This window comes from Bufo bufo, chromosome 11, assembly GCF_905171765.1.
Source record: "Bufo bufo chromosome 11, aBufBuf1.1, whole genome shotgun sequence".
Lineage (NCBI taxonomy): Eukaryota > Metazoa > Chordata > Amphibia > Anura > Bufonidae > Bufo > Bufo bufo.
The window spans coordinates 99,539,053-99,554,785 of record NC_053399.1 but is presented as its reverse complement, the minus strand read 5'-3'; the positions used below and the strand labels follow the sequence as shown (position 1 = coordinate 99,554,785).

The window sequence follows — 15,733 nt, the reverse complement described above, 5'->3', positions numbered from 1 at the left end:
ATAGGCACTACTATAAAGGCTGGCATTATATAGGCACTACTATTAGGGCTGGCATTATATAGGCACTTCTATGAGGGCTGGCATTATATAGGCACTACTATGAGGGCTGGCATTATATAGGCACTACTATGAGGGCTGGCATTATATAGGCACTACTATGAGGGCTGGCATTATATAGGCACTACTATGAGGGCTGGCATTATATAGGCACTACTATGAGGGCTGGCATTATATAGGCACTACTATGAGGACTGGCATTATATAGGCACTACTATGAGAGCTGGCATTATATAGGCACTACTATGAGGGCTGGCATTATATAGGCACTTCTATGAGGGCTTGCATTATATAGGCACTACTATAAGGGCTGGCATTATATAGGCACTACTATGAGGGCTGGCATTATAATAGGCACTACTATGAGGGCTTGCATTATATAGGCACTACTATGAGGACTGGCATTATATAGGCACTACTATGAGGGCTGGCATTATATAGGCACTACTATGAGGGCTTGCATTATATAGGCACTACTATGAGGACTGGCATTATATAGGCACTACTATGAGGGCTGGCATTATATAGGCACTACTATGAGGGCTGGCATTATATAGGCACTACTATAAAGGCTGGCATTATATAGGCACTACTATTAGGGCTGGCATTATATAGGCACTACTATGAGGGCTGGCATTATAATAGGCACTACTATGAGGGCTGGCATTATATAGGCACTACTATGAGGGCTGGCATTATATAGGCACTACTATTAGGGCTGGCATTATATAGGCACTACTATGAGGACTGGCATTATATAGGCACTACTATGAGGACTGGCATTATATAGGCACTATTGTGTAGCTGGCATTATACCACCCACACCTGGCAGCAGATGGGTGGGACCTGGATGACGTTACTAGGCCCGTCCTGCACAGCCACCTTCCATCCCAATCCACCCTGGGGCACAATATCACGGCAGACGTGGCATCATCTGCACAGACATAAATCGGCCATTTTCATATCTCCGCTCCTAATCACCATCAGTCCATTAGACATGTTGGATGGGGTGATACCCGGGGGACGCCTGCTCTTAACTACCGCCAGTTGGGAGCTCCTAATGGTCTTACTATAATTGCTCCCGCTAAACAGCTTTTACAAAAAAAGGAATTATTTTATTAATGCCATTATTACCGCTGATGACGGTGCCCGGTGGAAGTGCCGCAATCCATAATTACACTTTAATCGGCAGAAATTATGGTAGCATTATGCCTCTGACAGCCTACGCAGCTCTGGATGTGACTGGAGTATAGAATATAACAGCAGAATTGTGAATGCAGCTCTGGATGCGACGGAAATATAGAACGCAACACAACAAAATTGTAACTGCAGCTCGAGACTTGACGGTAGTATACCTCACCTCTCGCAGACTCGCACAGTCCAGGCAGCGATAATCCACAAAGAGATGCTGAAGACCAGTAACACAGTGCCCGGGCAGATGGTCATCAGCGTCTTCATGACGAAGCGAGTGTTAAAGTTGATCTTGTTGAGCGCCCCGATACTACGGGATGAAGCGTCTGTGAAAAGTTTACTGTGCAAGAGCATGACCCGGGCAATCAAGTAGAGCCGCAGGAACATGGGAATGGAGAGGATAATATCCACGTCGGCCTCGGCCTGCGATGGCGTGTAGGAGAAGGCCAGGCGGGCATTCCAAAAGAACTTGTACTCGCCAGGGATAGGATGAATGGCACAGATGAGCAGCTCCAAGCTGATGTAGAAAATCCGCTCATAGGTCATGGCGATCCTCCAGTCATCGGCTCCATTGTCAATGACAAACAACTAGAGGAAAAACATACAGAGAAAGGTCCAGTGAGAGTCACCAACCATACAACCGTACATCATAGGGGGGCAGTATTATAGTAGTTATATTCCTGTACATCATAGGGGGCAGTATTATAGTAGTTATATTCCTGTACATAGGAGGCAGTATTATAGTAGTTATATTCTTGTACATAGGAGCAGTATTATAGTAGTTATATTCTTGTACATAGGAGGCAGTATTATAGTAGTTATATTCCTGTACATAGGAGGCAGTATTATAGTAGTTATATTCTTGTACATAGGAGCAGTATTATAGTAGTTATATTCTTGTATATAGGAGCAGTATTATAGTAGTTATATTCCTGTACATAGGAGCAGTATTATAGTAGTTATATTCCTGTACATAGGAGGCAGTATTATAGTAGTTATATTCTTGTACATAGGAGGCAGTATTATAGTAGTTATATTCCTGTACATAGGAGCAGTATTATAGTAGTTATATTCTTGTACATAGGAGCAGTATTATAGTAGTTGTATTCTTGTACATAGGAGCAGTATTATAGTAGTTGTATTCTTGTACATAGGGGGCAGTATTATAGCAGTTATATTCCTGTACATCATAGGGGGCATTATTATAGTAGTTATATCCCTGTACATAGGAGGCAGTATTATAGTAGTTATATTCTTGTACATAGGAGGCAGTATTATAGTAGTTATATTCTTGTACATAGGAGCAGTATTATAGCAGTTATATTCCTGTACATAGGAGGCAGTATTATAGTAGTTATATTCTTGTACATAGGAGCAGTATTATAGTAGTTATATTCTTGTACATAGGAGCAGTATTATAGTAGTTATATTCTTGTACATAGGAGGCAGTATTATAGTAGTTATATTCTTGTACATAGGAGCAGTATTATAGTAGTTATATTCTTGTACATAGGAGGCAGTATTATAGTAGTTATATTCTTGTACATAGGAGGCAGTATTATAGTAGTTATATTCTTTGTCAATTGTCTTTTTATTGAAACGCATATCAAAAGAGATGTTTACATACATTGATGCACAAATCAGAGTTATTACAGACAAGTCTAAAGCGTACTTTGACAGTATAGTGCATAGTATACATATGACATATATAAAGTGCATGTCTTCAGAGCAAGGTCATCTAGAACCAACTAATTGACATTTGGTGTGTGACCTGATGTAGGTAGATCAAACAAACATATAAAAAGGGGGGGGGGGAGGATGGGGGACGGGGGGGGGGACGGGGGTGTCCTTAGAACTGGACAGATACGGTCTGAGGCTGTTAAGATAACCTTTGATGATTCCAAAGGGAGGAAGAAGGTTTAGCACCCTCTATTCTCACTAATGTGTCGTTCCTATCTGGGGGGACATTTTCAAAGTTGTTTGTCTGTTGAAAATTGTTTAAGATGTTGGTGTACCATTCGCATATCTATATGTAATCCAGGGGGCCCATAGCTTTTTGTGCTTCTCATGTGCCCTAAGTTCCCAGCCCGCTAGCTCTTCCATACGATGAACGTGATCTAGTTTGCTTAACCACTGAGAGGTGGTGGGGGGTTCTTTACTCAGCCACTTTTGGGGGATAAGTAGACGGGCAGCTTGAATCAAGTGTATAACAAGTTTGTTCCTTGATGGCGATAGTTCTTTTGTTGGAAGCCATAAAAGAACCAACTCTGGGGTTAATGTCAGGTTAGTGTTTAGAATTTCATTAATGGTCCGAGAGACGTCATCCCAGTATCCTCTTATTTTAGAACAGGACCAAAAAATGTGTAGAAGAGTGCCACTCTCTTCCCCACACCTCCAACACCTGTCGTGATCACTCAGACCACTAAGAAATAGTTGTTTAGGGGTGAGGTACCACTGTGTGAGGACCTTATATGAGTGCTCTTGGATCTTCACGCAGCGGGAGAAGCCATGCGAGTGTGCGTGCATACGGAGAATATCTGTCTCCGAAAAGGTAACCTTAAGGTCATTAGCCCAGGTGTGGACATATTGTGGAGTAATGCGACGTTGTGGTGAGATCAAGGCCAAATATATAGTGGATATCAATTTGCGTTGAGGGGAAGGGGGGGTTGCTAATTTTTCCAACCATGTCGGGGTCATTACACATGACTTCTGAGTAGTTAGTTGTTTCCCAGCAGATTTTATAGTTATTAGGTCTAGAAAGTTAAATGTACTCCAGGCTAAGCTAAGGGGATGTTGATCCGGTAAAGTGCCGTTTACCTTTCCTATAAAGTCAGCTGTGGAGAAATCTCTTAATCTGTGCCAAATCTGCGAGACCTGAGATCCTGGAGGCTGAATCGAGTGTGGTATGAGATCTGCTGGCATTATACTAGGGGGGTTCTGTAGGAGCCCATGTGTCTTGTTGAGCTGTTTAATGACCAGGCTAGTGCCCTTTAAGAGGACATGTGAATGGAGTGATGCATTTGCCTGACCCCATAGTGCTGCTTTCTGTGGTTGGGTGAGCTGCATTAGTTCCAGTTCCGTGCCCAATGTGCGGTAGACAGGGGAATAAAGCTGCAACCACCTCCTCAGGTGTATGGCCCTGTAATATGTCTGGACATCCGGCAGTGCTATACCTCCATGACCACGCCCCAGTATCAGCCTCTGGTGAGGAGCCCTAGCCTTCTTGCCGCCCCATAGGTAAGTCATAAAAAGCCTGCGAATCCTTGTAAAATATGAGTTAGGTAAAAATATTGGCAACATCTGTAGTACGTACATAATTTTTGGGAGGACAAACGCTTTTAGTATATTCTTCCTTCCCATCCAAGAGGAATAAGGGAGGCGTAGCGATTGGAGCAGGTTTTGGACCTCTGATATTAGGGGAGTATAATTAAGCCGGAATAAATCTTCCGTGCAGGCGGAAATCTTAACTCCTAGGTAGGAAACACAGGAGGACTGCCATTTAAATGGTGTATTTGATTTCAAAATGGCTATGGAGCTCGCCGGAGCATTAACGTTTAAAGCTTCTGACTTGGTATAATTCATTTTGTAGTTTGATAGCCTACCATACTCTTCAAACAGTGTCAAAAGATGCGGGAAGGCCTCGACCGGGTTAGAAACCATGATCAGTAGATCGTCAGCATATGCCACGTTAATGTATTCTATGGCGTCATTTTCTGTTTTCACACCACGTATATTTACATGGTCTCTAATGGCCTGAAGAAGGGTCTCCATGACCAATATATATAAGGCAGGAGATAGGGGGCAGCCCTGACGTGTCCCGTTGCGAATAGGGAAGGATGGGGACAATGTGCCATTGACCCTGATTCTAGCACTCGGATCCTTGTACAACGACATGACTGCCTCCTGAAATCTCGTCGGGATTCCAAACCTCAGTAGAGTCCTCCTCATAAAGTCCCAGCTCACCCGGTCGAAGGCCTTCTCCGCATCCACACTGAGCAGCGCCAAGGGGAGGTTTTTCTTTTTGGCCCACTGTATTGCTGTGATTAACCTACAGGAATTATGATTCCCTTCCCTCCCTGGAACAAAGCCAGATTGGTCAGGGTGGATAAGTTTAGGAAGTAGATTTCCCAGACGTGTCGCCAGAAGTTTGGCCCATATTTTTATATCTACGTTAAGTAACGAGATTGGCCTAAAACTACCGCAGAGAAGGGGATCTTTCCCCGGTTTGGGGAGGATGGTTACCGTGGCCTCCAGTGATTGTTTATGAAGGGTTTCACCATTTAGGAGTGCATTGCACCACGTTACCAGGTGGGGTATTAATATATCTGAGAATTTTTTATAATAGCCCACTGGAAAGCCATCTGGGCCAGGACTTTTACCCATGGGCATAGAGGCTAGTAACTTTTCCACTTCTACTTCGGTGACTGGCTCTAATAAGGTGTCACTTTCTTGGGAGGTTATCTGGGGTAGATTGAGGCCTTTCAAAAACAAGTCTGTTGCTTCTGGTATTGATGGATCTGGGTGATTAGGGTCTGACAGGCCATATAGTTGCTTATAGAATTTTTGAAATTCCTCTGCTATGTCTGCTGTTTTATGCAGCATATTTCCAGTACTGGATTTGATATTGGGTATGAACATGGACTCTTTCCTTTGTTTAATAAGGGAGGACGTCAGTTTAGAACCTTTATCCCCGTGTGAGTAGTGTTTAAATTGGGCATATTGATAAGCCTTTGCGTTTTGAATGTTTAAATGGTCTTTTAGTTGTGATCTTAGCTGGGTCAGTTCAGTCTGGACTTTTATTGCTCTAGACCGTTTATGGACCGCTTCTTTATCTGCTATCTGAACCAAGAGATCGTGTAGGATCTTTTGTTTCTCTTTTTTAACCCTACTACCTAAGGCTATTAACTCTCCCCGGATAACCACCTTGTGCGTCTCCCACAGTGTCGTCTGGGGCATACCTGGTGTCGCATTATCTATAAAGAAGTCCTTTAATTTTTGCTCCAGGATTGAGGTATCTGCTTGTCTATCTAGCAGCGTCTCGTTTAAGCGCCACTGTCTAACTGAGGCAGGCAAGCTGGAAAATCTGAGGGCAGCAGAGACTGGGGCGTGGTCAGAGACGGACACAACACCTATGTCAGCCGAGTCCACCATATCCACGGCATTGCTTGACAGTAGGATATAGTCTAATCTTTTATATGATTTGTGTGGGGCCGAGAAGAAGGTGAAGTCCCTAGTATCTGGGTGGGCTAGTCGCCAGACGTCCAACAGGTTCATGTCTGATATGTACCTATTGATGCACCCCAGTGCTGATTGGGTCAATTGGGAGGAGCCGTCAGAAGCATCAATCAAAGGATTCAGTGTGACATTGAGGTCTCCCCCAATCAATCTAATCCCCTCTGCAAACAGATCTAGTTTACTTAGTGTGATCTTGATCCATTGTTTCTGGCCACGGTTAGGGCTGTACAAACTAGCGAGTGTGACCTTTTGTGTACCTATGAGGCCTTTCACGAAAATGAAGCGGCCCTCAGGGTCCGTCAGGGTAGATATCAATGTAAATGGTACTTTTCTAGAAATTGCAATACCCACTCCTCTTTTTGCTTTCTCAAAGGCACTGAAATACCAGTGTTGGAAGTATGGGTTCTGAATTTTAGGTACATTTGTTTCTCTAAAATGCAGCTCCTGAAAGAAGCAAATATCTGTATTGTTCTTTTTTAGCAGACGGATGACCTGAGAGCGCTTTTGTGGGGTGTTAAAGCCCCTTACATTATACGTTGTACATTTAATTGACGACATCATTGAGAAAATGGGGTGACTTTGGAACCGGAGAACTCCAGTTATTCACATCGACCGTATCTAGGGAGTGAACAAGTAACATCACAACTAAAGTTTCTGTCAACATGACAAGTATAACAGTGCAATGACTCTTATGCCAGCAACACCGCAGCAGGTCACTTAGTTGCAGTGAAGCGGGCACGAGCAGCCATTTAATCAGGCACATGTACCAGGTCTGTGCCAAGATAACCCTGGTAGGTAGGGGGGGTACAAAGTGGAACCATATCTTCATAATGGTGTCCACATTGCGCCACCTGCTGAACTGGTGCGGGATAGCACCTTACATATTATGGTCTAGGTTGAATGCAGTAAAATAACATTGCAAAGCAGCATGTCTGCTCTGCAGATTACAACAAGAACGGGAACAATTCAGGACTCATGACAGACAGGTATACTTGCAGACTTAAGATGTGATATAATCAAGTAAGAACCTGTCCCTCTATGATGTCTGTGGAGAACTTCATCTGAGGTAAGATAACTCCTCTGTATAGTCTCTAGGACTTCAAGTGTCTCTTGATCTGTGCTGGTTCCTCTTCTTCTGTGGAGCTTTAAGCCATCCTGAGGCCTCTGGGAGATCTGGCAGCTGTGTTCCAATCTCAGCAGACGGCAGCCATGATGGCACATCTAGTGGATCTGTTTGCAGCAGCTCCCAGGCCGCCTGGAGATCTTGTGGCAGGCGAATGGTGCAGCGTTTCCCATCTACAGCAAATGTGAGGCCGAAGGGGAATAGCCATTTATATGGCACCTTGTGATGGCGCAGATGGTCAGTGAGGGGCCGCAGCGCCCTCCTTTTATTCAATGTGGAGGATGCCAGGTCCTGGTAGATAGAGATTTTAGCCCCCTCATATATGATCTCCTTCATATTTCTGGCAGCTTGCATTAGGGCAGCAGTGTCCACATACCTCAGGAGACCGCATACCACGTCTCTGGGGTTCTCTCTCTCTTTTGGCTTCGGCCTGAGCGCTCTATGGATTCTTTCTATTTGAATCTCGGCCGCTCTGGAGCTTCCCAGGAGCAGGGAGAAGATGGCGCCGGCAGCTTCTGGTAAGCCTTCATGTGGGGTGCTTTCAGGCAGGCCGCGAATCCGGAGGTTTTTCCTCCTATTCCGGTTCTCCTGGTCTTCTATGAGGGAGTATGCAGTGTCCAGTGAGGCTGCCAGAGCCATGGTGTGATTGCTTGCAGCTCTGATGTAATTCGAGATGGACGCCTGGTTACTTTCCAGTGTTTCCACCCTCGTGCCGATATGCTTCAGGTCAGCTTTAATCTCCTGCAGATCCTGAATCACTGGGGCCAGGGCTGCTGATAAAGCCTGCTGCAGGAACTGCCTGGATATCGGGGCAGCACTTTGTGATGTGGGGCCTGCTGTGTGCTCTGCAGCAGCTTCATCTTCTCCCTCCGAATCCCTGCCCCAGACATCTAGTTCCGGCAGCACCATCTTAGGACCGGCCGGCACAGGAGCTGCAGTTTTCTTGTTGAGATATTTATCCATGTCGGAGGCACCGCGCTCCGGTTTGCTGACTTCAGGTTTCTCTCTGGGTATATATCTACCGACTTTTCCCATTCTTGAGCAAATTAGACCGCTGAATTTACCAGTTAGCAGAGTGGTAAGGAGGAGAGCTCTCCTACATGTGTCCTGCTAGGTCTGCAGCCAGGCTCCGCCCCCCTCTATAGTAGTTATATTCTTGTACATAGAAGCAGTATTATAGTAGTTATATTCTTGTACATAGGAGGCGGTATTATAGTAGTTATATTCTTGTACATAGGAGGCGGTATTATAGTAGTTATATTCTTGTACATAGGAGCAGTATTATAGTAGTTATATTCCTGTACATAGGAGGCAGTATTATAGTAGTTATATTCTTGTACATAGGAGCAGTATTATAGTAGTTATATTCTTGTACATAGGAGGCAGTATTATAGTAGTTATATTCTTGTACATAGGAGCAGTATTATAGCAGTTATATTCTTGTACATAGGAGCAGTATTATAGCAGTTATATTCTTGTACATAGGAGGCAGTATTATAGTAGTTATATTCTTGTACATAGGAGCAGTATTATAGTAGTTATATTCTTGTACATAGGAGCAGTATTATAGTAGTTATATTCTTGTACATAGGAGGCAGTATTATAGTAGTTATATTCTTGTACATAGGAGCAGTATTATAGCAGTTATATTCTTGTACATAGGAGCAGTATTATAGCAGTTATATTCTTGTACATAGGAGGCAGTATTATAGTAGTTATATTCTTGTACATAGGAGCAGTATTATAGTAGTTATATTCTTGTACATAGGAGGCAGTATTATAGTAGTTATATTCTTGTACATAGGAGCAGTATTATAGTAGTTATATTCTTGTACATAGAAGCAGTATTATAGTAGTTATATTCCTGTACATAGGAGCAGTATTATAGCAGTTATATTCTTGTACATAGGAGGCAGTATTATAGTAGTTATATTCTTGTACATAGGAGGCAGTATTATAGTAGTTATATTCTTGTACATAGGAGCAGTATTATAGTAGTTATATTCTTGTACATAGGAGCAGTATTATAGTAGTTATATTCCTGTATATAGGAGGTAGTATTATAGTAGTTATATTCTTGTATATAGGGGCAGTATTATAGTAGTTATATTCTTGTACATAGGAGCAGTATTATAGTAGTTATATTCTTGTACATAGGAGCAGTATTATAGTAGTTATATTCCTGTACATAGGAGCAGTATTATAGTAGTTATATTCTTGTATATAGGAGCAGTATTATAGTAGTTATATTCTTGTACACAGGAGGCAGTATTATAGTAGTTATATTCTTGTACACAGGAGGCAGTATTATAGTAGTTATATTCTTGTACATAGGAGCAGTATTATAGTAGTTATATTCTTGTACATAGGAGGTAGTATTATAGTAGTTATATTCTTGTACATAGGAGCAGTATTATAGTAGTTATATTATTGTACATAGGAGGTAGTATTATAGTAGTTATATTCTTGTACATAGGAGGCAGTATTATAGTAGTTATATTCTTGTACATAGGAGCAGTATTATAGTAGTTATATTCTTGTACATAGGAGCAGTATTATAGTAGTTATATTCTTGTATATAGGGGCAGTATTATAGTAGTTATATTCTTGTACATAGGAGCAGTATTATAGTAGTTATATTCCTGTACATAGGAGGCAGTATTATAGTAGTTATATTCCTGTACATAGGAGCAGTATTATAGTAGTTATATTCTTGTACATAGGAGCAGTATTATAGTAGTTATATTCTTGTACATAGGAGCAGTATTATAGTAGTTATATTCTTGTACATAGGAGCAGTATTATAGTAGTTATATTCTTGTATATAGGAGCAGTATTATAGTAGTTATATTCTTGTATATAGGAGCAGTATTATAGTAGTTATATTCTTGTACATAGGAGCAGTATTATAGTAGTTATATTCTTGTATATAGGAGGCAGTATTATAGTAGTGATATTCTTGTACATAGGAGCAGTATTATAGTAGTTATATCCCTGTACATAGGAGCAGTATTATAGTAGTTATATTCTGGTACATAGGAGCAGTATTATAGTAGTTATATTCTTGTATATAGGAGCAGTATTATAGTAGTGATATTCTTGTACATAGGAGCAGTATTATAGTAGTTATATCCCTGTACATAGGAGCAGTATTATAGTAGTTATATTCTTGTACATAGGAGCAGTATTATAGTAGTTATATTCTTGTACATAGGAGCAGTATTATAGTAGTTATATTCTTGTATATAGGAGCAGTATTATAGTAGTGATATTCTTGTACATAGGAGCAGTATTATAGTAGTTATATCCCTGTACATAGGAGCAGTATTATAGTAGTTATATTCTGGTACATAGGAGCAGTATTATAGTAGTTATATTCTTGTATATAGGAGCAGTATTATAGTAGTGATATTCTTGTACATAGGAGCAGTATTATAGTAGTTATATCCCTGTACATAGGAGCAGTATTATAGTAGTTATATTCTTCTACATAGTAGGCAGTATTATAGTAGTTATATTCTTGTATATAGGAGCAGTATTATAGTAGTTATATTCTTGTATATAGGAGCAGTATTATAGTAGTGATATTCTTGTACATAGGAGCAGTATTATAGTAGTTATATTCCTGTACATAGGAGCAGTATTATAGTAGTTATATTCTTGTACATAGGAGGCAGTATTATAGTAGTTATATTCTTCTACATAGTAGGCAGTATTATAGTAGTGATATTCTTGTACATAGGAGCAGTATTATAGTAGTTATATTCTTCTACATAGTAGGCAGTATTATAGTAGTGATATTCTTGTACATAGGAGGCAGTATTATAGTAGTTATATTCTTCTACATAGTAGGCAGTATTATAGTAGTGATATTCTTGTACATAGGAGCAGTATTATAGTAGTTATATTCTTCTACATAGTAGGCAGTATTATAGTAGTGATATTCTTGTACATAGGAGGCAGTATTATAGTAGTTATATCCCTGTACATAGGAGCAGTATTATAGTAGTTATATTCTTGTACATAGGAGCAGTATTATAGTAGTTATATTCTTGTACATAGGAGGCAGTATTATAGTAGTTATATTCTTGTACATAGGGGCAGTATTATAGCAGTTATATTATAGTACTTTTTTGTCAGTGTTATAATAGTTTTGGCCTTTATTATAGGCAGGGACGTGCAGGCTATATGTAGCATCACTGTGGATATAGGAGTGTATTAGGCGGAGAAGATGTGTTGGGCTCCATTGTCAGGGGCCCTTTCATTCTCATTACTTCAGGTGCTCCATGATTCCCAGATCGGTAAGCTACCTGTTCCTGATGTCAATTCTTTGCATCTATCATTCCTGGGAAATGATCTAAGTGACAGATTCAGTCGGATTGATTAGAAGGAGTATAATTCAGTGAAATAGTGTAGGAATTTTCCCACCTGCTCCTGTATGATGATGGCGGATGGCATTAAATGTAATGTGTTTGCTTGTAGTCTCCAAACACCCAAAGACCGGTCAGTCTCTGCCATGGGCAATGGAAAGATGGGGTTCCTGGAGACTGTATCACACACGATAGGCTGAGATACACGAGTATGTAGGGATCGTCGAGTCGGCCGGGAGGCTCCGGATAAGTGGAGGAGGTAAGTGCTCTGTCCGTGTAATGGTTCATCCCTCTGCGCTCGCAGCTAATGCACCATTTATACCGCAGTCCTGGCAGCAATTACACTTGGCAGGTTCTCTGATGTTCAGACATTTCTATAACGAGGTATTGTCGTCCTAAGAATCTCGAGCTCCTCTGTTCTCTATACACACCACGATATTCACTCCAAGACCATATCATATACCACAATGCTAAAATAGTAACAGAACCGGAAATACTCGCTCCCTGTATGCAAAAACACAACACGAGTCCCAATGACAACCCCAGTGCCATGGTAGGGGTCCAGATTGGTTTCTTCGTGGCCTCTACGACCACGGCTCACGTCTCTTCCTGCCAGACTGTGACTATGACAGAGCAATACAAGAGGCTGGATATCGATGTCTCCTAAGGCCGGCTGCAGAGAGCAGTCCACATGCTGCAGCTTCTCAGACCTGAGGACAATAGAAGACATGGCAGCATCCTGCATTATTCAGGGTTTTATGCCTGGTTCCCCTTTAAGCCAAGTAAATTGCTGGTTGCAAGGCTTTCCTGAGAGAAAGTTCATTCAACATGGACAGATCCGGCCAGATGGAGTTACCATGGGAACTGCCTCAAAGTCCAAGACTTGTCTAATTATGTTCCCAGGAGGTACAAGGACAGAGCATTCATTCCCGGTGGCCACACAGGATGCCACCCTCATTTTCTAAGAATAACTGGGTTTTCTGCCCATTCAGTTGCAGTGCGGCAAAAATGATGTCACTTCCTACAGCACCTTGTATGTAAGATTGTGGTGACCTCTGGCGACCGTATTCATCATGTACGTGTAGTTCACAAAGTTGTGTTCATATTCAGTGCATGTAGTAATGATGTGTGTATGTCCATGGCCGACCCCTCCACTCCATGAGTTATATCTGCATGCATGTGAGGAGTATACATAGTATACACAGGTCTTTGTATTTGTACTGATTGTGAATGTATATGTGCATTAAACTAGTGAGCGTGCATATATCACCATGTATAATTGTGCATGTGTGTGTGACTGTAAATACCTATGTAAGAAGTGAGTGCCAGACTGCAAGTACGAATGTAGTGAGCGGGCATACACCTGTGGGCACATAGTAAGCAGGCATACACCTGTGGGCACATAGTAAGCAGGCATACACCCATAGTCACATAGTTAGCGGGCATACACCCATAGGCACATAGTGAGCGGGCATACACCCATAGGCACATAGTGAGCGGGCATACACCCATAGGCACATAGTTAGCAGGCATACACCTGTGGGCACATAGTGAGCGGGCATACACCCATAGGCACATAGTGAGCGAGCATACACCTGTGGGTACATAGTGAGCGGGCATACACCGGTGGGCACATAGTGAGCAGGCATACACCCGTGGGCACATAGTGAGCGTGCATACACCCATGTGCACATAGTGAGCGTGTATACACCAGCGTGCACATAGTGAGAGGACATACACCAGCGTGCACATAGTGAGCGGGCATACACCTGTGGGCACATAGTGAGCGGGCATACACCCCTGGGCACATAGTGAGCGGGCATACAGTACAGACCAAAAGTTTGGACACACCTTCTCATTCAAAGAGTTTTCTTTATTTTCATGACTATGAAGGCATCAAAACTATGAATTAACACATGTGGAATTAGATACATAACAAACAAGTGTGAAACAACTGAAAATATGTCATATTCTAGGTTCTTCAAAGTAGCCACCTTTTGCTTTGATTATTGCTTTGCATACTCTTGGCATTCTCTTGATGAGCTTCAAGAGGTAGTCCCCTGAAATGGTCTTCCAACAGTCTTGAAGGAGTTCCCTGAGATGCTTAGCACTTGTTGGCCCTTTTGCCTTCACTCTGCTGTCCAGCTCACCCCAAACCATCTCGATTGGGTTCAGGTCCGGTGACTGTGGAGGCCAGGTCATCTGGCGCAGCACCCCATCACTCTCCTTCATGGTCAAATGGCCCTTACTTTCAAAGTTTTCCCAATTTTTCGGCTGACTGACTGACCTTCATTTCTTAAAGTAATGATGGCCACTCGTTTTTCTTTACTTAGCTGCTTTTTTCTTGCCATAATACAAATTCTAACAGTCTATTCAGTAGGACTATCAGCTGTGTATCCACCTGACTTCTCCTCAACGCCACTGATGGTCCCAACCCCATTTATAAGGCAAGAAATCCCACTTATTAAACCTGACAGGGCACACCTGTGAAGTGAAGACCATTTCAGGGGACTACCTCTTGAAGCTCATCAAGAGAATGCCAAGAGTGTGCAAAGCAGTAATCAAAGCAAAAGGTGGCTACTTTGAAGAACCTAGAATATGACATATTTTCAGTTGTTTCACACTTGTTTGTTATGTATATAATTCCACATGTGTTACTTCATAGTTTTGATGCCTTCATAGTCATGAAAATAAAGAAAACTCTTTGAATGAGAAGGTGTGTCCAAACTTTTGGTCTGTACTGTACACCCCTGGGGACATAGTGAGGGGGCATACACCAGCATGCACATAGTGAGGGGGCATACACCTGTGGGCACATAGTGAGGGGGCATACACCTGTGAGCACATAGTGAGGGGGCATACACCTGCGTGCACATAGTGAGCGTGCATACACCCCTGGGCACATAGTGAGCTGGCATACACCCCTGGGCACATAGTGAGCGGGCATACACCTGTATGCATATAGTGATCGGGCATACACCTGCGTGCACATAGTGAGCGGGCATACACCTGTGTGTATGTAATATGTATATACACTATATCGGTGCATCTAGTGAGTATGTATATATCTGTCTATGTAGTGTGTATATACATTATATCTTAAAGTACTGTGTATATATCTATGTAGTTGGTGTGTAAATATCTGTATGCATGGTCTATATACAAGTCTGTAAGACCATCTCCAAACAGCCCGATGTTCCCGTTACTACAGCTGCACATATTATTCAGAAGTTTAAGATCTCCAGGACTGTGGCCAACCTCCCTGGACTTGACTGCAAGAGGAAAATTAATGACAAATTGAAGAGATTGATAATACAAATGGTAACCTAAGAGCCCAAAACAACTTCTAAAGAGATTAGAGGTGTCAGATCGCACCATCTGTTGCAGTCTTAACTGAAGTGGACTTAATGGAAGACAACCGAGGAGGAGACCACTGTTGAGAGCAAATCATAAAAAAGCGAGACTGGAATCTGCCAAAATGCATATTGACAAGCAATAAGTCACATCAGCTCTATGTTCATAGACGTAAATGAAGCATAGAAAGAAAAGAACATTTGGGGTCATTTATCAAACTGCTGTAAAGTAGAACTGGCAGATTCTACCTTTTTATTTTCCAAAGGAGCTGTCAAAAATGAAAGGTAGTATCTGGTTGCTATGGGCATTTAAGCCAGTTCTACTTTACACCAGTTTGATAAATGACCCCATTGGTCTCTATTCATTGCCAGCCAGCACCCTGCAGCCAACTTTTAGCACCTCC

The 15,733-nt window shown here is 42.0% G+C and overlaps 1 protein-coding gene across 2 annotated transcripts in view; it reads right to left on the bottom strand.

Moving 5' to 3' along the window:
* Window positions 1-15,733, bottom strand: part of KCNN3 (potassium calcium-activated channel subfamily N member 3) — a 71,851-nt gene that overhangs the window by 12,215 nt on the left and 43,903 nt on the right. For both annotated transcript variants that reach the window (XM_040412415.1, XM_040412416.1), the window contains one exon: window positions 1,418-1,836. In XM_040412415.1, coding sequence (XP_040268349.1) covers window positions 1,418-1,836 — 419 coding nt within the window. The remainder of the gene's footprint in view (window positions 1-1,417; window positions 1,837-15,733) is intronic.